General features: G+C 54.1%; 2 protein-coding genes across 5 annotated transcripts; one reads left to right on the forward strand and one right to left on the reverse strand.

Annotated features, from left to right (window-relative positions):
- Positions 1-4,259: 4,259 nt before the first annotated feature.
- Positions 4,260-9,355, reverse strand: DNAJC22 (DnaJ heat shock protein family (Hsp40) member C22). 2 transcript variants are annotated; one of them, XM_033222202.1, is made up of 4 exons: positions 8,746-9,355; positions 8,197-8,655; positions 6,591-7,537; positions 4,260-4,988 (listed from the first exon to the last, which is right to left on the reverse strand). In XM_033222202.1, the coding sequence occupies exons 3-4, from the start codon at positions 7,428-7,430 to the stop codon at positions 4,803-4,805; spliced, it is 1,026 nt and encodes a 341-aa protein (XP_033078093.1). In that variant the 5' UTR covers positions 7,431-7,537; positions 8,197-8,655; positions 8,746-9,355; the 3' UTR covers positions 4,260-4,802. The 2 variants fall into 2 exon arrangements, with proteins under 2 accessions (XP_033078093.1, XP_033078094.1); XM_033222203.1 differs by having other exon boundaries at positions 8,569-8,655; positions 8,746-8,881.
- Positions 9,356-19,104: 9,749 nt separating this feature from the next.
- C1QL4 (complement C1q like 4) lies at positions 19,105-23,900 on the forward strand. 3 transcript variants are annotated; one of them, XM_033223553.1, is made up of 3 exons: positions 19,105-20,380; positions 23,105-23,244; positions 23,421-23,900. In XM_033223553.1, the coding sequence occupies exons 1-3, from the start codon at positions 19,844-19,846 to the stop codon at positions 23,425-23,427; spliced, it is 684 nt and encodes a 227-aa protein (XP_033079444.1). In that variant the 5' UTR covers positions 19,105-19,843; the 3' UTR covers positions 23,428-23,900. The 3 variants fall into 3 exon arrangements, with proteins under 3 accessions (XP_033079444.1, XP_033079442.1, XP_033079443.1); XM_033223551.1 differs by having other exon boundaries at positions 23,742-23,889; XM_033223552.1 differs by having other exon boundaries at positions 19,106-20,380; positions 23,105-23,900.
- The last annotated feature ends 498 nt before the right edge of the window (positions 23,901-24,398 follow it).

Here is a 24,398-nt window from a genome sequence, read left to right on the forward strand (position 1 = left end):
GGCAGGGTCTTGCTGTGTTGCCCAGGATGGAGTGCAGTGATATCATCACAGCTCATTGTAGCCTCAACCTCCCAGGATCAAGCAATCTTCACACCTCAACCTCCCAACTAGCTGGGATTACTGGCACATGCCACCACTCCTAGCTAATTTTGTGTTTGTTTGTTTTGCTTTTTTAGCAGAGATGAGGTCTCACTAGGTTGCCCAAGCTGGTCTTGAACTCCTGAGCTCAATCTATCCTGCCAGCTCAGCCTCACAAAGTGCTGGGATGCCAGGCCTGAGCCATCATGCCTGGCCCAATGTGATATCAATCAAAATTGTAAAAAACATGTCTTTTTTTGAGATGGAGTCTCGCTCTGTCACCCAGGCTGGAGTGCAGTGGCGTGATCTTGGCTCACTGCAAGCTCCATCTTCTGGGTTCGTGCCATTCTCCTGCCTCAGCCTTCCGATTAGCTGGGACTACAGGTGCCCATCACCACGCCAGGCTAATTTTTTTTGTATTTTTAGTAGAGATGAGGTTTCACCATGTTAGCCAGGATGGTCTCGATCTCCTGACCTTGTGATCCACCCATCTCAGCCTCCCAAAGTGCCGGGATTACAGGTGTGAGCCATCATGCCCAGCCAAAAATCATGTCTTCTGTTTGACCCTACTTATCACTTATTGGGATATAGCTTCAACAAAAAACAAAAAGCATCAGTACATATATTCAAAGATATTTATTGTAGCCTTGCTCATGCTGGAAAAATAAGAACTGCTTACCAGCAGTTCCCATTTGAGTAAATTAAAATATAACCATATTTTGTAAAAAAAAAAATAAAATAAAGTAAAATAAAATTTGAGAACAGTGGCGGGCGTGGTGGCTCGTGCCTGTAATCCCAGCACTTTGAGAGGCCAAGGTGGGCGGATCATGAGGTCAAGAGATTGAGACCATCCTGGCCAACATGGTGAAACCCTGTCTCTAGTAAAAATACAAAAAGTAGCTGGGCGTGGTGGCACGCGCCTGTAGTCCCAGCTACTAGGGAGGCTGAAGCGAGAAAATTGCTTGAACCCAGGAGGTGGAGGTTGCAGTGAGCTGAGATTGCACCACTGCACTCCAGCCTAGCAACAGAGCGAGATTGTCTCAAAAAATAATAATAATAAAAATTTGAGAACAGTAAAATAATTTTCCATATCAAGTGAAGACCCTAATCACTCCTTGGTCTCTTTTTCCTTAAGATTATTTTGAATATATTTATATTTTATAGAAGTAGTGCTACATGTCATGTTTTTTGTTTGTTTTTTGTAGAGACAGAGTCTTGCTCTGTTGCCCAGTCTGGAGTGCAGTGGCGCCATCTTGGCTCACTGCAATCTCCGCCTCTTGGGTTCAAGCAATTCTCCTGCATCAGCCTCTGAAGTAGCTGGGACTAGAGGCTCACGCTGCCATGCCCAGCTAATTTCTTTTGTATTTTGGTAGAGACGAGAGTTCGAGACCAGCCTGGTCAACATGGTGAAACCACATCTCTACTAAAAATACAAAAATTAGCCGGGCATGGTGGCAGGCACCTGTAATCCCCGCTACTCAAGAGGCTAACGCAAGAGAATTGCTTGAAACCAGGAGGCAGAGGTTGCAGTGAGCCAAGACCCAGCCTGGGTGATAGAGCAAGACTCCATCTCAAAAAAAAAAAAAAAAAGAGAGAGAGAGAGAGAGAATAGTCGCCAACGTAATTCCACTATTATTTATTTATTTATTTTTGTGTTTTTGAGACAGGCTGTCACTGTGTCACTCAGGCTGGAGTGCAATGGCACAATCTCGGCTCATTGCACCCTCCACCTTTTGAGTTCAAGTGATCCTCCCAATCTCAGCCTCCTTAGCTGGGACTACAGGTGCACCCCACCATATCCGGCTAATTTTTGTACTTTTTGTAGAGATGGAGTTTTGCCATATTGCCCAGGCTGGTCTTGAACTCCTGGGCTCAAGCAATCTTCCTGCCTTGGCTTGCCAAAGTGCTAGGATTACAGGCAAGAGGCACTATGCCTGGTCATAATTCCACTTTAAAAATTACAGGCCGGGCGCGGTGGCTCAAGCCTGTAATCCCAGCACTTTGGGAGGCCGAGACGGGTGGATCACAAGGTCAGGAGATGGAGATCATCCTGGCTAGCACGATGAAACCCCGTCTCTACTAAAAAATACAAAAAACTAGCCGGGCGAGGTGGCGGGTGCATGTAGTCCCAGCTACTCAGGAGGCTGAGGCAGGAGAATGGCGTAAACCCGGAAGGCAGAGTTTGCAGTGAGCCGAGATCATGCCACTGCACTCCAGCCTGGGCAACAGAGAGAGACTCCGTCTCGAAAAAAAAAAAAATTATATATATTACTCAGATTTAACATCCAGAAAGAAGAAAAAAATGTAAAGAATGCACACACACAAAGACAGCAAGAAAGCTGCAGTAAAGGCACATAATTTAAAATCATGTTCCTGGTTTCCAATCTTCCTCTGCAAAGTGAGATACCCTGGGCCCCTTCTTTCACACCTGGCTAGTTATCTAGAATTGAATAAGGCCTCCTTGAGATGCTTCAGCTACTGGTTCTCTAGGGTTCCCCAAAGTCCCCAAAGGGACATACGACATATAAAATCATGAATCTTTCTGAGTCCCCATAAAACAATGTTATCTGTCCCTCATCCAGTGTCCCAATACACTATTTATAGCTCTTATGACATTTAGTTCAAAACACTGAACAACGGCTTTGATATCTGTGAACCTGTGTCATTATCTCCCATCAGATTGTATGCTTCTAGGATTAGGGTATGTGGCCCAGAATCAGACCTCAAATAATGGGAAGACCTGAGAAGTCAGCCAGTCTAACCACCTACGTAAAGTCTGAGGGCTCTCCAAAAATCCTCCTCTAAGCAGAGGAGGAAGAACTACCCCCCATTCCACAGTAGTTTGTTCCTTCTTGGAGAAAGTGTAGCTGCTAGAAAGTTCTCCCATAAATGGAATGAAAATATTTTTCTCAAATTTTGAAATGTAACCCTAGTCTCACCCCATCTATAGAAAAGATCAAATCCCTCTTATCACAGGACAGCTTATGAATACTAGAATCTTCATATTTTTCCTTCAATCTCCTGACATGGTACTTTACACATTTATTTATTTATTTATTTATTTATTTATTTATTTATTTAATTTTTGAGACAGAATCTTGCTCTGCTGCCCAGGCTGGAGTACAATGCAGTGGCTCAATCTCAGCTCACTGCAACCTCCACCTCCCAGGCTCCAGTGATTTTCCTGACTCAGCCTCACAACTAGCTGGGGCTACAGGCGTGCGCCACCATGCCTGGCTAAGTTTTGTATTTTTAGTAGAGATGGGGTTTTTCACCACGTCGGTTGACCAGGCTGGTCTTGAACTCCTGACCTCACATGATCCTCCCACCTCAGCTTCCCAAAGTGTTGGGATTACAGGCATGAGCCACCATGCCCTGCTGTTTTACACATTTAAAAAATAGTTAAGCCCGGGCGCGGTGGCTCAAGCCTGTAATCCCAGCACTTTGGGAGGCCGAGATGGGCGGATCACAAGGTCAGGAGATCGAGACCATCCTGGCTAACACGGTGAAACCCCGTCTCTACTAAAAAATACAAAAAACTAGCCAGGCAAGGTGGCAGGCGCCTGTAGTCCCAGCTACTCGGGAGGCTGAGGCAGGAGAATGGCGTGAACCCGGGAGGCGGAGCTTGCAGTGAGCTGAGATCCGGCCACTGCACTCCAGCCTGGGTGACAGAGCGAGACTCTGTCTCAAAAAAAAAAAAAAAAAAAAGTTAAATAATCTTCCTCCATCACACATCAATATATCATGGGTGGGATAAGGTGGTGTGTTCTCTAAAAGATATATTTTTTTCTAATTAATTTTTTATTGATATATAATAGTTGTCCATACTCTAAAAGATATTTGACTGTTTTATAATATGCCTTTCACTCTCTGGTTTTAAGAAAAGCGGTGGCTCAAGCCTGTAATCCCAGCACTTTGGGAGGCCGAGACGGGCGGATCACGAGGTCAGGAGATCGAGATCATCCTGGCTAACACAGTGAAACCCCGTCTCTACTAAAAATTACAAAAAAAAAAACTAGCCGGGCGAGGTGGCGGGCGCCTGTAGTCCCAGCTACTCGGGAGGCTGAGGCAGGAGAATGGCGTGAACCGGGAGGCGGAGCTCGCAGTGAGCCGAGATCCGGCCACTGCACTCCAGCCGGGGCGACAGAGCGAGACTCTGTCTCAAAAAAAAAAAAAAAAAAAAGAAAAATTGTCAAGAATGCAATAGCCAAGAATTCAGAAATTCAGAATATAAACACATTCTTCTACCACAACCTTTTCTCACTCCATTAAGATTTTCTCGTGTCCCCTGCAAGCAGTTTCTTTTTCTTTTTCTTTTTCTTTTTTGAGACAGAGTTTCACTCTTGTTGCCCAGACTGGAGTGCAGTGGCGTGATCTTGGCTCATCGCAACTTCTGCCTCTCAGGTTCAGGTGATTCTCCTGCCTCAGCCTCCCAAGTAGCTGGGACTAGACGCGCCTGCCACCACGCCTGGCTAATTTTTTGTATTTTTAGTAGAGACGAGGTTTCATTATGTTGGCCAGGCTGCTGGTCTCGAACTCCTGACCTTGTGATCTGCCTGCCTCGGCCTCCCAAAGTGCTGGAATTACAGGCGTGAGCCACCACGCCTGGCCCCTGCAAGCAGTTTCTTTAACCTTGTTGGGATGCCATTCCTGGGCAAAGCTAGATTTGGGACAAGTTTTCCAGCTCTGATAGGAAGAGTCAATCCTCAGGGGGAAGTTTCTTTTCACCTCCAGGATCCCCTGGGCTTCCTGGGTTGACTCAGGACTTCATACGCAGCCTGGATCTCCAGGAAGTGCCTCTGTGCCTCCTCTGTCTGGTCCAGGTTGTGGTCTGGGTGCCAGACCTTCACTAGTTCCCGGTAACTCCGATGTATTTCTTCATTTGTTGCCCCTTCTGAGAGGCCCAAAACCTTATGGAAACAGAAGATGACAAATCAGAATCTCCCAAGTTGTTAGGGTACCTGGGCCTCTCCTTGCACCTTTGCTAAATCAGGCTATCATATCTCTAGAACTGGCTTCTACTTGCCCGTGGGAAAGGTCCAGCAGCTCAGGTTAGAATTCCAGCCTTAGAGAGTAATAATAAAAGAAAAAAATTCTTGTAGAAAAAAGAATGCCAGCCTTTTGAAACATAGACAAGCTCTAGATCTCATGGCAAGGGCCATTAATCACAACTGTCCATTGTCCAACCTGGAACTTCATATCCCTGGCAAGATCTCTTCCCCACAAAAGACGTAAATGTATATATGTCCACCAAAGGCATGTACAAGAAAGCTCATAGCAACTTTATTTATAATAGCCCCAAACCAGAAACAACCCAAATGTTCATTAACAATAGAGTGAGTAAATAAACTGTGGTATAATCATACAATAGGATACTACACAACAGTGAAAACAAACAATTCACAATTGCAAGTAACAAGAGGAATAATGGCCGGGTGTGGTGGCTCATGTCTGTAATCCTAGCACTTTGGGAGGCCAAGGCGGGCAGAGCACCTGAGGTCGGTCAGGAGTTCGAGACCAGCCTGACCAACATGGAGAAACCCTGTCTCTACTAAAAATATATAATTAGCTGGGCGTCATGGCCCATGCCTGTAATCCCAGCTACTCAGCAGGCTGAGGCAGGAGAATCACCAGGAGGCGGAGGTTGCAGTGAACCAAGATGGTGCCATTGCATTCCAGTCTAGGCAACAAGAGCGAAACTCTATCTCAAAAAAAAAAGAAAAAAAGAAATCAAGAGTAATAAATCTCATAAACATGATGTTGAATGAAAGAAGAAAGATACCAAATACAAAAGAACACATAATGGATGGTTCCGCTTTTTTGGAGCTCAAGAATGAGCAAAACTGGACCAGTCATGGTGGCTCATGCCTGTAATCCCAATACTTTGGGAGGCTGAGGTGGGCGGATCACGAGGTCAGGAGATCGAGACCATCCTGGTTAACATAGTGAAACCCTGTCTCTACTAAAAATATGAAAAATTAGCCAGGCGTGGTGGCACGTGCCTATAGTCCCAGCTACTTGGGAGGCTGAGGCAGGAGAATGGCGTGAATCTGGGAGGCAGAGCTTGCAGTGAGCCAAGATAGAGCCACTGCACTACAGCCTGCACGACAGAGCAAGACTCTACCTTAAAAAAATAAAAAAGAAGAAGAATGAGCAAAACTAATGTATGGTGACTAAAGTCAGAATAGAGATGACCTCTGAAGGTGGGAGTATAGGCCGAGAAGGGGAATAAAAGAACCTTCTTAGTGCTGGAAATGTTCCATCCCTTGATCTGAATGGAGTATACATAAAATTAGTGCACTGTATATGTTGTACCTAAATAAAAAGTAAATAATATACACATATATTTTTCCTACTCTACTATTACAGCCTCGGTAACCTTTGCCCATTGCAAACAGATATCCAAAGAAGCCAGAACATCCTTCGGGCACCTGGCCAACAGACGTAAGTACAGTGCTTCCACTTGAGGGCCACCAGAGCCACAAGACAGGACTGAGGGAAGAAAGCCTTACCTGGTAAGCCAGCTGACGCTTCTCATCCTGAAAACTGTGAACAAATTCATAGAGCTTCTCCCACTCCTGGAAGTAGCTGCTGTTGAAGCCAGTATCTCCCATCAGTAGCCTCCAGATCCGGTAAGGCAGAAGGAGGACAAACTCCATGAGGCGGCCAAGAAGGGGGAAGAAGCTGAACCAATTCAAGAAGGAGCCAAGGGTTTCTGCCACATAGCTGAGGGTGGCAGCTGTGTTGCAGAGGGCACTGTATGCCAGTGGGCCTGTGAAAGCAAGGTAAGCCAAGCCCAGCCGGTAGAGCCGCACACTGAGCGGCTCTGACACCACCAAAGCTTTGTAGCGGCGATGCTTCTGAGCTGTAATGCTGGCGGCCACACTAATGGGCAGTATGGCTATGGGGCGGCCATAGAATATAGGTGAAGTGAGAAATGCTGCCCCCAGAGTGTTCTTAAAGTCTGAGGTCTGATTGCCAACAGCAGCCACCAGCAAGACCCCTAAGCCAACTGCCAGTGGGAGGGCCACAATATAGAAGTTGACCATGGACGAAAGGCTAATCAGTGCCACAAGGCCAAAATAGATGCCAACTATCACCTGGGCAGCAAAGCGAATGGGACTCAGAGGGGGTGTCACCCCTCTGGGGCTCTGCCTCTGCCCCTGGGCTCTGTTGGCCTGAGCTACAAAGCTTGGGAGCTTCCAGAACTCCCAGAGCCAGCCCAGCCCACCTCCCCCCAGGGTCAGCATCCAGAGCAGGGCGTGGCTGTCCCTTCCCAGGTACAGGTGGTGAAGCCCAGCAGGGCCCCCCACAGCCCAGAGGGCATAGGTCACCAGGAGCCCCTTGGCCATCCTCTAGGGCAAAGGTCTCAGAACAAGTCCGCTTACTCACAGCACAGAAGTCTTGGAGTCTTCTGTGAGAATCATGGCCGTCATGGCCCCAGAGTTATCCTTAGACCCTAAGAGATGGGAAAAAGCAGAGTCATAAGATGATGTCCAAGCTCCAACACAGCAACCATTTCTCTTTCCAATAAAAGTCGAGTCCAGATCTGCCTGAGTCCCCAGTGCTATTTATCTCATATCCCTTGTCCTAGCACCTCAGTCCCATTCTTTACAACCACAGTGACTCCAGATTTAGAGGAGAAAGCTGTTTAAATATCAGACCTCCCCTCAGACCAATGACCCCAAATGACTCATGGGGGGATGTGTGGAGGGGCAGAGCTGCATTGGATGCCTTTCCAAAGTTCCCACACATTTTGAAAGCCTCCGCCTTACCCACGACTTAATTCCAACTGTGGCTGCCCTCCCACACCTGGCCCAGGCTTTACCCCTCTCCTGCCTTCCTAACTCTCCAGGCCATGAGATTTTCCCACAGGTCAAACTTGAAAGGGGTCCTGAATTCCCTCTATTAAAATATCCTGGAAAACTACGTTTGACCTAGACCTTTGCACCGCACAACTCAACCACCTCTTTCAGAGGCCGGCTTGAAAAGTCACTCCACAGCAGCTGGACGAATCCTCACACTATCAAACCAGACGTCAAGCGTGCCTGCCAGTGTCCCCTCTATCTGGAGCGACCACCAGTCAGCACCCGCTAGTCCCAAATTAAGTGGCCGTACCTGGGTGCTCCGCTCCCAGACCGAGTCAGACCAGTCATTTCCTTTGACCACAGAGTGAAAATGACATGTCTCGCCCGGCTCCCACTTCCATCCAAATGGACTTTGTCTTTTGTGTCTGTTGTGTCACGGAAGTCCGGCCTCCTCAGGCCAGGCTCCTCCTCAGGGCCCTCTCCGGGCCCCTCGGGATCACATTCCCGCCTGGGACTCCTCCCGCCAGCCCTCGAGGGGAGGGTGCAAGGCTCTGCAGACGCCTGCAGCTCCAGCAGAATCAGCGCCCAGCCCAGGCCCAGCGCCTCGCGCACCACGGCACCATCGCCGCCAGGTGGCGCTGCCGCCGACGGAAGGGCGGGTCCGGGCGGTCCCCAGACTCACCTTGTGCGGGTGCCGAGTCACAGCAGCACAGGACTGCCCCTATGGAGGGGACGCCTGGCAGGAGCAAGGACGCTCCTATCTGTAGTGCTAAAAAAGGACAAACTCCTGTAAATGCAAGAATATGTCCTAGATTACCTCTTCCCACCCCCACAAATAGAAAGGTGACTCCTCCCTCACCTCAAGCTGCGCACTCCTCTTTTCACGCTCCGTTGACCTTCAAGACTGGATGGTTCCACCTCCAATTCCCCTAAGGCAGAGACATCCACGGACAGGCTGCAGGGAGGGACCCCCAACCCAAGCTGTCCTCAACCCCCCACAGGGCTTGCCTCACGGGCCCACCTCCGAGCCTTCCAGTTAGTGGCTCTGCTTCTGCACCTGAGCCTGAGATCTGAGGCGCCTCCCAATCCAGGCCTGCTCGTCCCGCGGGCTATGGACCAGAGGGAGAAACGGGAGCAGAAGGTTGGAGGGCGAGGCCGCAGCCCTAGGCTCGGGGTAGTCTGCCTTCCTGTGCCTCTGCGCTACCACGGAGCTGCAGTGCAAGACGCCTTCATTTCAACGTCCCAGGCTCCTACCCTGGGTTCTACTCCGTGACCTTGGCTATGTCATGCAGCTTCTTGGGCCTCAATTTCCTTCTCTGGAAATCTCGTGGATCTCCAAGGTCCCCCAGTCTGGACTTGCGAGGGCTTCGGGGGGACGGTCGGCCTCGCGGGTGTCACCTCCCTGCAGTAGGCAGCACGCTTCCCTCCAAACGCCCTCAGCCCTCATCTCGGCCTGGAGAGGAAATGCTGCTCTCTATATGACCTCTTAGGTCTCACTGAGGGACCTAGGCTGGGAGGGGCCCCAAAGCGACGCCTCAGACTGCTGGGGGCGGGGGCGGACAGGGGCGCTGAATAATGAATGAGACTTAATTGGGCCCGCACTGCGCGACGGCGCGCTAAGCTTTGCAAACAGCGCGGGCGGCGGCGGCCGCCTCTGGACAAACAATCTCCCGGCTCAGGTGGTGGGGCAGCGGCGGCAGCCACACAAGGGAGAGGGAAGAGGCTGGCCGCTGGGGCACCCCGGGCCGCAGCGCGCCACCAGCTTTACGGCCCGAGGAACCCAGGAATGCGGTGCTGCGCTGGCGGCCCAGAGAGTGGGGGTCGGGAAGGGGCTCAGGGTTCGATCTCAGGAAGCGAGAAGTGGGGAGGGAGAGAAGCGGACTGTGCGGGGAGAGCCAGGGGCCCAAGGGCAATGTAAGCGCGAGGAAAAGCTGAAGAAACGAGTGGAGGGCGGAGGAGAAGGGAGAAGTGAGCGAGGAAAAAGCGCACCGGGGGAGGGGCGACGGGGTAGGGGGAGCGGGAGAAGAGCTGTTACCGGGAGGAGAGGGAAGAGCGATGGAGGAACAAGCAAAGGAAGGCGCGAGGAGCCGGGAGAAGAGGAATTGGAGAAGAGACAAGGAGAGGAATAGGAGGTGACCGGAATAAGAACGAGGGGGCGGCAGGGCGGGGGGAGGCGCCCCTGCCTCCGCCTCGCCCCGCAGCGCTCCCGCCCTAGTGCTTTCTCCAGCAGCCGGCACTCACTTTGTCACAATTACGAGGCCGTCACTCCGCCCGGATTGTTTTCCCCAAATTGTTGTTCTATAAACTGGTGCAGAGTGGGAGGTGGGGGGATCTGACAAGCTGCAGCGAGAGGAAAGTGTCTGAGCTGTGGTGGGGGGCGCGGTGGTGCATTTACCCGCAAACGGGCCCCACGTGGGCGGAGGATCCAGAAACCCATGCAGGAATTCTGGTTGCTGCCCCAGCCTAGTCACTGATCCCGCTTTTAACCTTTTTGGCTATTCTCAGCATCTGCTGCCTTGGTTTCCCCAGCAGAGCGCGACAAGGATCGGAGGTTGGGGTGGTGGAGGCCCTTGTGGGTGGGGTCCAAACTTTCCTGCCTGCCCCATTATGTCTTGTTCTTAACTACCCAGGTCTCCCCCGAGGGGGCTGGGGTGGTCTATCCCAGCCCAGCTGTTCCCAGAGCGATCTCGAGTGCCTTCTTCCCCCGTGAGTGAGGCTTCTGCCCTCACCCGGTCTGGGCCATCTCCTACGCGGCCTGTGCCCTCCGACCCCCTGCCCTGCGCCGCTCGGTGTCCCAGACTCTCAATTCGGCGAACATATGTTGCGCGCCCACTGAGTGCCAGCGCTAAGCCAGCCTCACTCCGCCGCCTCTCCCCCGCCACCCGCCCCTTCCCGGCCGGCCCGGCCTGTCGGTTCCGTGACAGCAGCCGCCGAAGCCCCGGCCCCGCGGGAGCGGCCGGAGAGGAGCCGCCGCATGGCTGGCTCCGACACTGGCCTCCCAGGCGGCTCCAGGGGCAGCGAAGGGTGGCGGCCGCTGAAGCGAGACTGGAGCTGGCCGGGGGAGTTGGCAGGGCTGAGCGCGGGAGGGGGAGGCCCTGGGAGGGCTTCTCTCTGGTTATCTAAGGCCCGTCGTTCTCATTCCTTAGCCCTCGGGTCCCGCCCGGGTCCCGACCCCTCCTGGCTTCACCAGTCTGGGACGTGGTAGGCTCCCCACACCCCCTCCTCCAGCCCGGGTGATTTACACGCGGGCTCCGCGCAGCGGCCGCTTCCCAATCAGGAATATCGACCCCGGGCGGGGCCCCCGGGCCGCATCGATCCCTTTAAGGCTCGGGATTTAAAAATGTCAAATTTGCCTTTTCCAGGCGGGCGGAGGGGGCGGGGGCCAGGAGGAGGGAGGTTGGGAGGAAGGAGGGACAGCAGGGCATCGACCAGGCGTCTGTGCCCAGAATGTGAAGTGACCCGCGCGTGCCCGAGTCCTGACACGGTGTGACCATCCTTGGGTTAGCAATCACCTCTGGATGGGGGCAGGAAGAAAGCCCTCCTCCTCCTACTCCAATCTCCGTGGGGTATTCTGCTGGGCTGGTGTATTCTTAAAGAGAAGAGCCCCAAGAGGAACAAAGAGAGAGCCCCCGAAAATGTATGAAGACAAATTTGGAAGATTCCTAAATGTGGAAATATGCAGACACAAAGGAGGGTACAAAGGCTGGGCGCCGTGGCTCACACCTGTAATCCCAGTCAGTACTTTGGGAGGCTGAGGTGGGTGAATCACTTGAGGTCAGGAGTTTGAGACCAGCCTGGTCAACATGGAGAAACCCTAGCTCTACTAAAAATACAAAATAAATAAATAAACAAATAAATAAATACAGCAAGCCAGGCAGAGCCTGTAGTCCCAGGTATTCAGGAGGCTGAGGCAGGAGTATCTCTTGAATCCAGGAGAGGAGATTGCAGTGAGCCAAGATGGAGCCACTGCACTCCAGCCTGGGAGACAGAGACAGACCCTGAGAAGAAGAAGAAGGAGGAGGAGGAAGAGGAGAAGGAGGAGGAGGAGGAGGAAAAAGAGTACAGAGATAAAGATACAGAAGCTCCAGGAGATACCCTAGCCCCAAGGAACAACAAGGGAAAGGGAAGGGGTCTCGCTGAACAAAACAGGGGGCCAGAGATCCAGAGTCAGCCCAGTTCTCTGCTCTGTAGACCCAGGAGGTTCAAGGCTGGGGAGGAGGCCAGGTTTAACTTCTTGGTGTTTTTGAGAATGAAGATTGAGAGTGGAGACCAAGCAAAACTGAAGAGAGTTATTAGGGAGAGGAATTAGAGTGCAGTTAGCATTATCCTCCCAAGGCATAAACTAGTAACTAACTTGGACTTGAGACCCAAAAGATTAGGATCTCAGAGGCTGCTAGTACAGGCTCCAAAGAGGTAAGCTGCCTTGGCGGTCTGAAGGTCAGCCCCTCTCTTCCTGAGCATCACACAGGCATCTGCTCAACATCTACCAACTCCTCTCTGGCCACCACACCAGCCTAGGGAGGCCACATGGGTTGGAGATCACATTTTACATGGGAGACCTCGTGTATGTGTATGTGTAGGGGTATGGGCTAGACAACTCTGGCAGTAATCACTTTGTTCCCCAGGGCACAGCAACTAGATGTCCAAACTTTGGCAAAAAAAAAAAAAAAAAAAAAAAAATCAATCCACTACTTCAAGACCCTCGGGGTAGGGATGTTAGTGGTGAAGGTACTGGAAGGGAGCAGCTGTCCTGACCAGCACTCTCACAGTTAACATGTAGCACCACCCCCACCCCCCACCCCAGCAGCACACCTCAGTTGTCACCGTCACCGTGCGCACTGCCATTTCCTCCAAAACTGGAGACAGAGCTGACAGCCAGCTAGGGGGTAGTGGGGAGATGGACATACAGGGGGTTGACACACAGAGAGGGGTGGTACATCCTCAGATGGGAATCTCACACCTCTACTGGCAAAATCATACTGACATATACCTGGCACTGACACACACAGTCACTGACCCCCACTTGTGATCCACACTCATCAATCCCTGTCATACACACCATCTCTGAGTGCACAAGTCACGCACAGTTTCTCAGAGGTCAGGCCGAAGCGCCTAGTCTTGAGACCTGCCTAATACCTTTCCTTGACATCTCAGACCTTAAATCACCTAACCCCAGAAGAGGGTTTAGGTCCCCGCCCTTGCTTCCCAGCCAGGGCCAGCTCCAATAACTGGGAGGCCGAGCTCAAGGAAATCAAGTCCCAGGGTCAAGGCGAAGGATCAGGAGCAGACGGAGCAGTGGGACTGTTAAACGCTTCCCTTAGCCCCCTCCTGCTACTGGCCTGTTTCCCGGCACGTCCACTCGCAGCCCGCCCGACCCGCCACCCGCCTGTCAGTCGAGTAATGAATGCGCGCTCCGGGCCCCGGCCCCCCCTGGAGTCGTTCATCACTGCCAGCACCGCCCACCTCTCTGCCTCCCGCCAGGAGGGCTAAGCGGCCGGGGCTGTGAGAGCCCCTCACCCCCAATCTCCACCACTAATTGTCAGATTGAGATGTTGATTTGTCAGCTGGGAGCTAGCGACAAAGAATCTGCAGTAAAACCTGGACTCCTTGAACTCCCTCTAGGCTCCCCTCGGGTTCGCCAGGACTTGGAGCCTCTTTTCAGTGGATGAGGATTGGTTGAATTTCTCTGAACAGAGCGGGCATAGAAGCGCAGTGTCCTTCAAAGCCGGTAGGAGGCGCGCCAAGCTAGAAACCCTTGGTTTCCCTAGAAGGGGTCGTCCTGGGCCTGGTTCCATCTGTACCTGCCTGACCTCTAAGACTTGGTCCCCAGCTTCCCAGCAGGGGGCGCCCTGGACCTCGGGCCTCTGGTCTCCGCAGCTTTTGTTCCCTCTTCCCCACTGGGAGGCCCCAAGCCGCTAGCCTCAGTTTCCCTTCGGGGAGCGCCCGGGGCCATAATCCCCCTCCCTTCGGCAAACGCCTCAGGCGCAGTCTTCCACTGCTCCTCAGGAGGCGCCCTGCCGCAGGTCCGCCCTCGCCCTGCCCTGGGCGCCTAGGCTGCAGCCGCACCCCGCCCTCTCCGGGGCCTGGCCCAGGAGCTCCCCGGGCAGCCGGCTGAGTGACGGGCGGCCGGTGATTATGCTGAAGGGGGAGCGGGGTGCGCCGCGGGCGGCAGCGCTGACCCTTCACATTTCCGATCCGCCGGGACCCTCATCCATCCGAAGCTGCTCTTTGTCTGGCCGCCTAATTGCCGGCGGACAGGATGGATGGCGGGACCGACAGCCGCGGAATCCCTAATAAAGGCCGCGGCCGCCGGGGAGGGAGTGCAGGAGGGAGGGGGAGCAAGAGGGAAGGGATGGAAGAAGATGGGAGGAAGCACCGGGCAGCGGTCTCCGGCTCCGAGGCGCTGCGCGCGGCGCTCACTAAAGTCCAGCTCGCCTGGGGTGCTAGTTCGGGGTCCAGGTCCGGGTGCGGTGGGTTGGGGCTCGTTAAGTATCCTACTCGTCAGAGAAAAGCTGGGGACCCCAAGCAGAAAGAGCATCCTAGGGCCTTCCTCGCTTAGCCAAGCCCTCGAGACTTGGAGCTTAGCAATACCTCCTGGTCTCTGGGCTCTCGTCAGCCGGCGCCCCATCAGCTTCCCACACCCCACCCGCCTCCTTTCATCTGTGGGTCTCCCAGAGCCGGAGTCAATATCCCAGCGGAGAAATGAGGGGTCTGACAGCTCTCTGTGCAGCCGATCCCCACATTTCATTAACTGAAGGCTGGAGCTGGCAAGCGGTGGAGGCAGCGGGGAGCACAAAGGGAGGTGGAGGAGGCAAAGGCTAGGAGCAGCACCTGGCCAGGGGTGGAGGGCTGCCAAAGTCAGTCAGCAACAGCTCTGGCCTGACAGACACCTTAGAAGCAGTCTTTACCAACTCTCTGGGAAGCCAGGAGCTTGTCTTCAGCCCTGTGGACCCTGGTGCCACACTTTGACCTTAAGGTTGCACTGAGTTTTGGTGCCAGAGGCACTGGCAGATGAGTGGGAGCCCTGGGCCTGGCCCTGCACTCACTCTCTCTGCCTGATGGCAGAGGCAGGCGGGTAGTCTCTGCAAGGAGTCAAACCATGAGTAGATTCTTGGGCTGGGACGGTTTTCCCAGCTGCAGTTGGAGAAGAGCCGGCTTCAGGTTTCCCTTTTGTCCCTTAAGCAAATTTTCCTTGACTCGCTTCATTTTCCTTTGCCTCCCTTTTCTCTGCCCTCTTCCTCCATCTGGAGAGTTGTTCTCTGAAACTAACTTTGGCCATCCTTTGGCCAACAGTTGAGCACCTGTTGGGCGTCAGGTTTAACAGTGTCAGGATGGGGGTTGGGGTATACACGGAGCCAAGACCCAACCCTGTTGGCCTCACATACAAAAGTCTCCCAGAAGCCATTCAAATCTCGCTGCCCACTCCTGGCCTGCCTCTCTCACTCTTCCACTGCCTTGGGTGCCATTTGTCTCCTCTAGGGAAATGAGAAGAAAGCCAGGAGGTCATAACTCTAATTCCAGGACTATCCCTTACAGGGTGATAATGGACAAGTCATTTCGCCTTTCTGGGCCCCAGTTTTCTTACCTGTAAAATGGGGACAATAGAGCTAACTCTAAGGGGTGCTGTGAGGATGCAATGAGAAGTTGCATGTTAAAGCCCTAAAATACAATAAGGACTCAATAATGTTTCCCTTTCCATGCCTCCCCTGTCCTCTCACGTGGATTCCTTTCTCTTCATACTAGAGGACTGCTGTCAGGCAACCCAGGCTGCTTCCAGATCCATGTGAGCTTCAATGTGGGAGCTGAAAGCCAGAGTGTGGGAATGAGTAGGGAGAACCACACTGTGACTGGTCCTGAAGGGGAGGAGGGAGAGAGTGCAAGGAAAAAAAAAAGTGTTTCCTTAGATCTCGGTAAAATGTCAGGCGGAAGGGAGGTTTCTCTTCTCTTACTGATGAGGAAACTGAGGCTCGTTCAAGTGATGGAGGCATATCACTCTGCTGGGGCCTTCCCTCCCAAGGGCCCTCTATTGCTCACCTCTTCACCCTCTTTCTTCCCTTGAGGGGGTCTGGGTCAGTGACAAGAAGTGTGAGAGAAGGAACAAAAAGAGAAAACTTTCAAGGAGCCAGGACCTTTCCACTAGACTTCATAAAATTTTTAACATGAAAACTTCCGCAGAGTAGAAGGCACATATCACATGCAAATCATATGCTAATCACATGCTAATCCAAAGTCTGGTTCTCAGAACTCTGACACACAACTAGCTATAGCCCTGGGGGGAATTCTGGGGAGCCCCCTGGGTACCGGACAGGTGAGGGAGGCATTCCATTTAGGGTCAGTTTCTGGAGTTAAAATTCATTTTATGATCGAAGAGGAGTCAAGTATATAAATAGGGGTTAGGGTCAAGGTTAATGCAGAGTCAAGGACAGACTGGTCTATCTGAAGGCTGCATTAACCTTTAAATGGGGGAGCCTAGGACACTGTTAAAGGCTTCCTCTCCTCTCCCCTCCTCCTGCCAACTCGGCCTCCCACTTCCACTGCCTCTTTTTTGTCCTGCAGCACACCCTTCTCTACCTGCTTCCCATTCCCAATCATACCACCTCCCTGGGGCTTCCCAGTTTGGCTGCAGGAGGAGCTCTGGGTAAATTGTCCCAGACCCGGGCCTGGGCCCCAGCATTCCCTCGATCCCAGACACTTGGCTTCTGGCCCCAGATGCGCAGGCTGGCCTTGGCCCCACCCAGGTCCCTTCTTGGCAGAATGTGGCAGCTGCACGGGAAGCAATAAGGACCTGGTGAGCTGGCAGCTTCATTCCAGAGTGTGGGGAAAGAGCAACAGAACATGAATAAATTCATGGAGCTGGCCCCTCAGCTCCCCCTGAGCCAAGCCCGCGCCCGAACCACACAGATCCGCTGCCGCCTGCAGCTCTGCTGGTCACCACAGCTCACACCCTCGGCTGGGGATGGGAGGAGAGGGGAAGCTCTAGAGAGAAGAGGACTGGGACCTGAAAGGGGTAGAGGTGAGGGACTTAAAAAGGGGGCCTTGGTGAGTAGAATGGGTGGAGTGGGGAGTGCCGCTGGGCAGGGGGGCCTCTGGTAAGTGGAAGGAGGGTAAAGGGAGGGAGAAGAGTGGCAGGACCTGGGGTGGATGGGGCCTGAGGATCAGGCAGGGGAGGCTGGTGTGAGCCTGGGTCTGCTCTCTGATCCATCCATCATCCAGCCTGGGGGAGCAGATCCAGAATTAGACATGCAGAGGGCTGACACGGCCCTCAGCCCCCCGAGGAAGACAAATGGCGACAAAGACCTTGAATAAAATTTGTATTTATGGTTGGAGCAGGAGACCCCTCCCCCACTGACTGCCAATCCTTTCTCTCCCACTCCTTGCAGATGTGTAGGGGCCTTCCCCAACCCCCAACACAGGCCCAGCCTCAGGAACCTCTCTCTCCCAGCATCATTATAAGGCGGGGGGGTCAGGAAGAAGTACAGAAAACAAGAGAGGAGGAAATCACTCTCCATCCAATAATCATGCCCTGGTGTGCCCTGTGCCCTCCATCTTACACAATGTATTCCCATACATGACAGTCCTGGCTTATCCTGGTCTCTAAGAGGCCTTTGCAGCTACTCACCTGCAGGGTCTCCAAATGCCCCCACTTTTTACCAGTCCTAGACCCTGTTTTCCTAGCCTCTAGGGTCCTTGTGAGCAAGACATTTTCCCCAGAGGTCCCGGGCCCTAAGAAGGGATGCAGTCAATAGCTTCTTCTCTGGACTCTGATCTAGTAATGCCTGTGTCTAGCAATGTCTTAGCCGCTCTGAAAGCCAGATACAGTCCCCTCTTACAGGAGGCTCCCTAGCACCTAATCTCCATTTTACTTACATTAATTTGCATGACCAACTTTGACTCCCACCCCAAATACCCATTATGTGGGATCCAACTTCTCTGGGTTTCATCTAACAACAAACTCTTGAAGGAGGAAGGGGCAGAGACTCCTGGGACTGGGTAAGTCTGGGACCAGGGCAGGGGTGGCATTGGGCTGAGCTGAGCAGGGCAAATGAGAAAACCGCTATCTTCTGACTTCCTCTCTCTCCCGTAGATTCCTTCACTCTCAGTTCCAAGGTAGGAAAAATGGCATTTGTGGGCTCCAAATTTAGGGACTAAGAGGAAGACAAATACAAATACCTCCCTTCAAACAGCCCTCACGTATACATACACAAAGACAACACACAATCCACAATCGCACTCACCCAGGGACACACAGGGCCAGGATCCTATGGCCACCTCCACACTTTGGAGCACACTGTCACAACGCACAGGCCCAGAGCCTAGCACTGCTGGCAGAGCCGCCCTGCCCCCGCGTCTTCCCCACAGTTGATGTGTCACATTGGAGTCCAAACACGGACCTGGGTGTCTCTCTGCAGCGCGCCATTTACATTTCTCTCTCGATCTGTCAACCTGTCCCGGCTCTGTCTCTCTTCCTCTGTTTCTGTCTCTCCCTCTCCCCCTCTGGGGCTGTCAGTCCGTCTCTTTTCGAAGCTTTGTCTCTGTCTCTGCATCTCTATCTAGCTTTCCTGCTCTTTGATTTCTCTGTCGCTCCTTCTCTGCTTTCTTGTCGGTTTCCTGCTTGCTCCTCCGGGCTGGTCTGTTCTCTTATTTTCTCTCTCTCTCTCTCTCTCTCTACACACACACACACACACACACACACACACACACACGCACATATTCCACTCCGCGCCCCAATACTGAGGGGTGGGGGTGTGGGGTTGGCTAGAGATTTGCCTTTTCCAGTTCAGGCCAACTAGTATCAGTTGAACTCTTTACCATGTTATTCGGTCACGGGGGCTGAGGGGCGTGGGGTGGCGAATTTCTATCTTTTCTAGTCCTTCTTATTTTGTTTTCCGTTTGTTTGTGAGGTCCCTCCCCCTCATTTTAGCTCGGGAATCTACTATGCGTGTTTGTATCGTGACCCCTCTTTATCCCATCGCTGTTTTGGGTTTCCTCTGGGCTCTGAGAATGCCAAACTCCGGGTAAAGGGTGAAAGTAAAGATAGAGTGGGGGCCGCGAGATCCTGAAGAACCCGCTCAGAGCCCGGAAGGAACCTAGGGGCGGTGTGGGGGTGGAGGGGAGGCGGGGAGGACTTGGGTGGGGGCGGCTGCCTGCCCCGCCCCCGCGCTTCCCACTCTGGGCACCAGGGGTCGCTCCGCCTCTGGCCGCTTATAGTGGCTCCGGCCGCGCGGCGCCTCACACCACCCGCATCGCCGACCTGGAGGGAGGGGAGGAAGGTTAGGGACGCGGAGACCCATCGCGCTCGCAGGACAGAGGCGCGGGCCAGGGCTCTAGCAGGGGCTGGGTCTGGGGCCGCGGCAGGGGTAGCAAGGTGAGTCGGTGCTTGCCAAGAGGCAGAGCGCAAAACCTACCAGGAGATCGCGCCCCGTGAGCAGCACCCACAGCTCAGACCCCGGGACGTCCGGAGCGCGGGGAGTAGTCCCCGCTCCAGCCGGGAGCGGTCTATCTGAGCAGCCTGGGACCCAGGCAGCGCGCCATCCCTGAGAAAGCAGCGGTCTGGAGAGCAGGCATCTCAGATCTGTAAGAAACCAGCCGTCCGAGAAGCCGCGGATCTCAGGTGCCCAGGATCGTTAGGACTGAACGGGAGGGTACTAGAGGACCACGGGCTCTGGACCGTTAGGAGCTGCCCCTGACGTAACCCACGAGGGGCCTCCCCTTGACGGACGGCTTGGGGAGCGGCACCGCCGCGGCGGGGACCCGTAGAGGCAGGGTAAGGGGAGTAGGGGGTCAGCCGTCGGGGGAGTGCAGACCCAGGCCCAAGGCGGGTCACCGCCTCCTGGGCCCGCGGAGAGCCCCAGGCCCCGGCAGCCATTGCGCCCAAGAGTGAAGAAGATTTGCTGGCCCTGGCCGCGTCGCGGCTGAGCCGCCGCAAGAGGGTGGCGGGTGCGGCCGTCGGGGTGGCCATGGTGCTGCTGCTGCTGGTGGCCATCCCGCTGCTGGTCCACAGCTCCCGCGGGCCAGCGCACTACGAGATGCTGGGTCGCTGCCGCATGGTGTGCGACCCGCATGGGCCCCGTGGCCCGGGCCCCGACGGCGCGCCTGCTTCCGTGCCCCCCTTCCCGCCGGGCGCCAAGGGAGAGGTGGGCCGGCGCGGGAAAGCAGGCCTGCGGGGGCCCCCGGGACCACCAGGTCCAAGAGGGCCCCCTGGAGAACCCGGCAGGCCAGGCCCCCCGGGCCCTCCCGGCCCAGGTCCGGGCGGGGTGGCGCCCGCTGCAGGCTACGTGCCTCGCATTGCTTTCTACGCGGGCCTGCGGCGGCCCCACGAGGGTTACGAGGTGCTGCGCTTCGACGACGTGGTGACCAACGTGGGCAACGCCTATGAGGCAGCCAGCGGCAAGTTTACTTGCCCCATGCCAGGCGTCTACTTCTTCGCTTACCACGTGCTCATGCGCGGCGGCGACGGCACCAGCATGTGGGCTGACCTCATGAAGAACGGACAGGTGAGATGCCCCTCCCTCCAACCAGCTCAGACTGGTCGCTCTCTAAATGTCCCTGCATTCATCCCACAACCTGAGATTATTCCCCCAAAAGGCGTCACTGAATCCAGGAACATGAGGCTGCCAAGAACGATAGACGGCTTCATTTACCCACAGAGGAAATTGGGGGCCAGAGAAGGAAAACCTCCTGCCTAGGGCCTCAGGGAGTGTAGGAATGGTGTTTGAATTAGAACTCAGTACTCAAACCTGAATGTCTCTGCAGCTGCGACCTCACATTGCAACTATGGGCAACACCAGATGTTTTTGGTATCTGGCCCTGCCAACTGGCCTCTTTTCTTGTCCCATCTTGGGCTATCCTTTCTTCCGCGGTGGCCCTCCTGGCCTTTGGGTCTCCCAGCCTTGCATTGGACCAGCTAACTGGAGTCTAGACTCCTTTGAATTAGAATGGAATCCATGTCTCAGGCAATAGGAAGTCGGCAGCTGTTCTCAAGTTGGGGGCATTTGGGTTGGATGTTTGAGGAAAAGGTATAAAAGGAAGAAAACATTGGCTTGCTCACTTCACCTGCCGATCAACTGTCCTATTGCTCACCCCAGGGCTGGGGGCCTAGAACAGCCTTGCCCTCAGCTGAGTCTGTAGCCTGGCAGCTCAAGGGTCAGCCAGGTGGCTGGAATGAAAGGATTTGGGGGAGGAAAGAGGCAAGGGACAGGTAGAAAAGCCATGGACCCTAGCCTGGTCTTGTAGGCCCCACACCCTCCCTAGCAATCTCTCAGTATCCAGGTTCCCTGGTTCCCTGCCTTTGTGGGCAGTTGGAGTCACTGTTGCCTCTGTTTTCGGGGAATAGCCCCAAGAACTAAGCTCTAGCACCAAAATTTCACACAAAGTGGGAACTAGAGGCTACAGGTGTGGGGTAGGTGGGAGAAGGTGCCAGAGCTGCGCAGGCCGCAAAGGGAGGTTGGGGCTGAGTGGTGACCTCAGGATGTCCCGCATGAAGGGAGTGGTGGCTACCCAGGAGCTTCAGCCTGCCGGAGCTTGGTACCGGCGGCAGTGTCTGCCTGCCCCCAGACCTGCTTTGGGGTCTCATCCCAGCAGGGCTGCCCCAGGAACCCAGGGAAAGGGAGTGAGTGTGCGTCCTCATGGAGTGAGAGAATATGTATGTGTGTCAGCGAGTGTGTGTGACTGCGGAGTGCAAAGATGTTGAGAGTGGAGAGGTGTCTATCTGCATATAACACCGAGTAGGTGTGCTTTGTCTATGCGGGGTATCTGGGAGGAGGTGGAGGGGGCCAGTGTGTAACTAATTCGTGTGGGTTTCAGAGGGGGAGGGGACTGCGCAGCTCCCACTCTGTATTCTTCGGCGCGGGCGCTGCGGCCCTGGGGACGGTAAATAGTGATTAGAATAATGATGAATAATTAATGAGTTAATAACCAGCCCCTGTGGGACTCTCTAGAACAGGGGGGCTGGAGGCCCGAATCGACTGCCATGAGCCCAGAGGGGAGGAAGGGCTCCCTGTTCTGGCAGAAGACTACCTCCCTGCGCCTGGGCACCAGTGGGTGCTCGGTGGGGAAATCCAGGCCCACAGGCGAGAGCGCAACAGTGCACCTTAGCATGGCCCGCACTCTGTGGCACACGCACAGGCACACCTATGCCCCACCACTGGGGAAGCCAGCCTTCCATGAGGACTGACAGGAGGTCCGAGTCGGTTCAGAATTTTAGAAATTATCCTATAGGCAAATTTTTATTTTATTTTATTTTTTTTGAGACAGAGTTTCGCTCTTGTTGCCCAGGTTGTAGTGCAATGGCACGATCTCAACTCACTGCAACCTCTGCCTCCTGGGTTCAAGCGATTCTCCTACCTCAGCCTCCTAGTACCTGGGATTACAGGCATGCACCACCACGCCCAGCTAATTCTGTATTTTTAGTAGAGACAGGGTTTCTCTATGTTGGGCAGGCTCTTCTCAAACTCCCGATCTCAGATGATCCGCCGACCTCAGCCTCTCAAAGTGCTGGGATTACAGGTATGAGCCACTGCGCCTGGCCGGCCAATTTTATTTTTTAAATGAGAATAGTAATTTGAAAATGCATTAAAAATAATTTAAGAATGGAAACCACTGAGCCAGATGCGGTCGGTGGCTCACGCCTGTAATCCCATTACTTTGGGAGGCTGAGGTGAGTGCATCACCTGAGGTCAGGAGTTCGAGACCAGCCTGGCCAATACAGTGAAACCCCGTCTCTACTAAAAATAGAAAAAATTAGCAGGGCGTGGTGGTGGGCGCCTGTAATCCCAGCTACTAGGTAGGCTGAGGCAGGAGAATAGCTTGAACCCGGGAGATGGAGGTTGCAGTGAGCCAAGATCGCGCCATTGCACTCCAGCCTGGGCAAGAAGAGCGAAACTCCATCTCAAAAAAAAAAAAAAAAAAGCAAACCACTGTTGTGAACACACTTCACACGTAGTAATTCACTTAATCCTAACACCCTATGAGGTGAGTTCTATTATTATCCCTCACTTTATAGATCAATTTGAGGTCCAGAAAAGGCGTGGAATTTGCTCCGCGTCACACAGCTAGTGAATGGCAGCGCTGGAGCAACTCCGCGATGTCCTACCCTCCTTCCTGGTCCTCCCCCAGCCCCTGCGGCGGCTGTGCTGCCGCCTTCGCACGCCCAGCCGCCCCGACCCCTCCTGTCACCCCAGCTCCACACCGAGCATGAGGGGGTTCTTCTTCCTCGATAGGTCCGGGCCAGCGCCATTGCTCAGGACGCGGACCAGAACTACGACTACGCCAGCAACAGCGTCATTCTGCACCTGGACGTGGGCGACGAGGTCTTCATCAAGCTGGACGGCGGGAAGGTGCACGGCGGCAACACCAACAAGTACAGCACCTTCTCCGGCTTCATCATCTACCCCGACTGAGCCGGCCCCGCCCCGTCCTCACCCACCTCCAGCCCGCCCCACCCGGGGCGCCACCCCACCCTTTAAGAGCCTGGTGGTGGGGTGGACCCTCCCGTTCCTGGAGGCGGCCTAAATGGGTGAACTCCTGGTGCTCAAGGGTATAAGTGGCCGGAAAGAGGAGGAGACCCGGCCGGAGGAGCAGAGCGACTTCCGGAGGGATCACCCGCACCCAAGTGCGCCCTGGACCCCAGAGGGGCAGAGGTCGTGGCTCTCTCTTTTGTACAGAGATGGGGATCAGTTTTACTAGCGGGATTCAGAGGCCCAGAAAGCCGGAGGGAAGCCCCGCAGCTTGCGAGGGAAATAATAGAAACAGGAGGAGCCCATTTAGGCAAGAGAAGACATTAAGACAGGGTAGTGCAGGTTCTCCGTCAGACAACTTTCTCTCGCCACCCTCTCCTCCCCTCATCTCCACTTTCAGGCTCAGGCTCCAGCCTTGGCAGCCTTCCTGTGAACTGGAGGAACCAGTGAATTCTTTCCTGGCATTTAAAACGCATTCTGTACAGTCTCCATTCCCCCCAATCCGGACTAGGCCCCAGGGCTACAGCTGCTGCTGCCTCTTCCAATAAAGTGAGGTTGGGGAATTGTGTGTGGCTGCTTAACTTGGTGCATAGACTAGGGAGAAAGTGGCTGACCCTTTCCCTCATTCCTCTAAAGGACTCCTACTGTGCTGTCAGTCGCTGCCAGAGGCAAAGTTTTAGTTAATTCCAGGCAAGGCCTGAGAAAAGGGGTGTGTGTGTGTGCTTCTACTCTGCTATGGGGAGGAAGAGGGATGGTCTCAGTTTCAGGAAAGCTTTGGGGCCTCACGTTGTAGGTGGAGGAAGACAGCAACCTAACAAGGGAAGATTTCAAAGCTCTGGGTCTGGTGCTTCTGCTCTTCTGCCCAGTGCATGCAGAGAGTTCTAGAAAAGGAGCTCTAGGGGGTGAAGGAGTAGTCTAGGGCTCCTGTAGGTTAAGTGGGACTGATCTCAAAAAGCAAGGGGAACAGCGGTTCCAATTGCTCCCCAACATATTTACAGAGCTTGGGAGTGGGCTTGGCAGGAGTGGGATGCTCAGAGCTTGCAAGGGGGTGGGCTAG

This window comes from Trachypithecus francoisi, unplaced genomic scaffold (genome assembly GCF_009764315.1).
Source record: "Trachypithecus francoisi isolate TF-2019V2 unplaced genomic scaffold, Tfra_2.0 Lachesis_group11, whole genome shotgun sequence".
Classification (NCBI taxonomy): Eukaryota; Metazoa; Chordata; class Mammalia; order Primates; family Cercopithecidae; genus Trachypithecus; species Trachypithecus francoisi.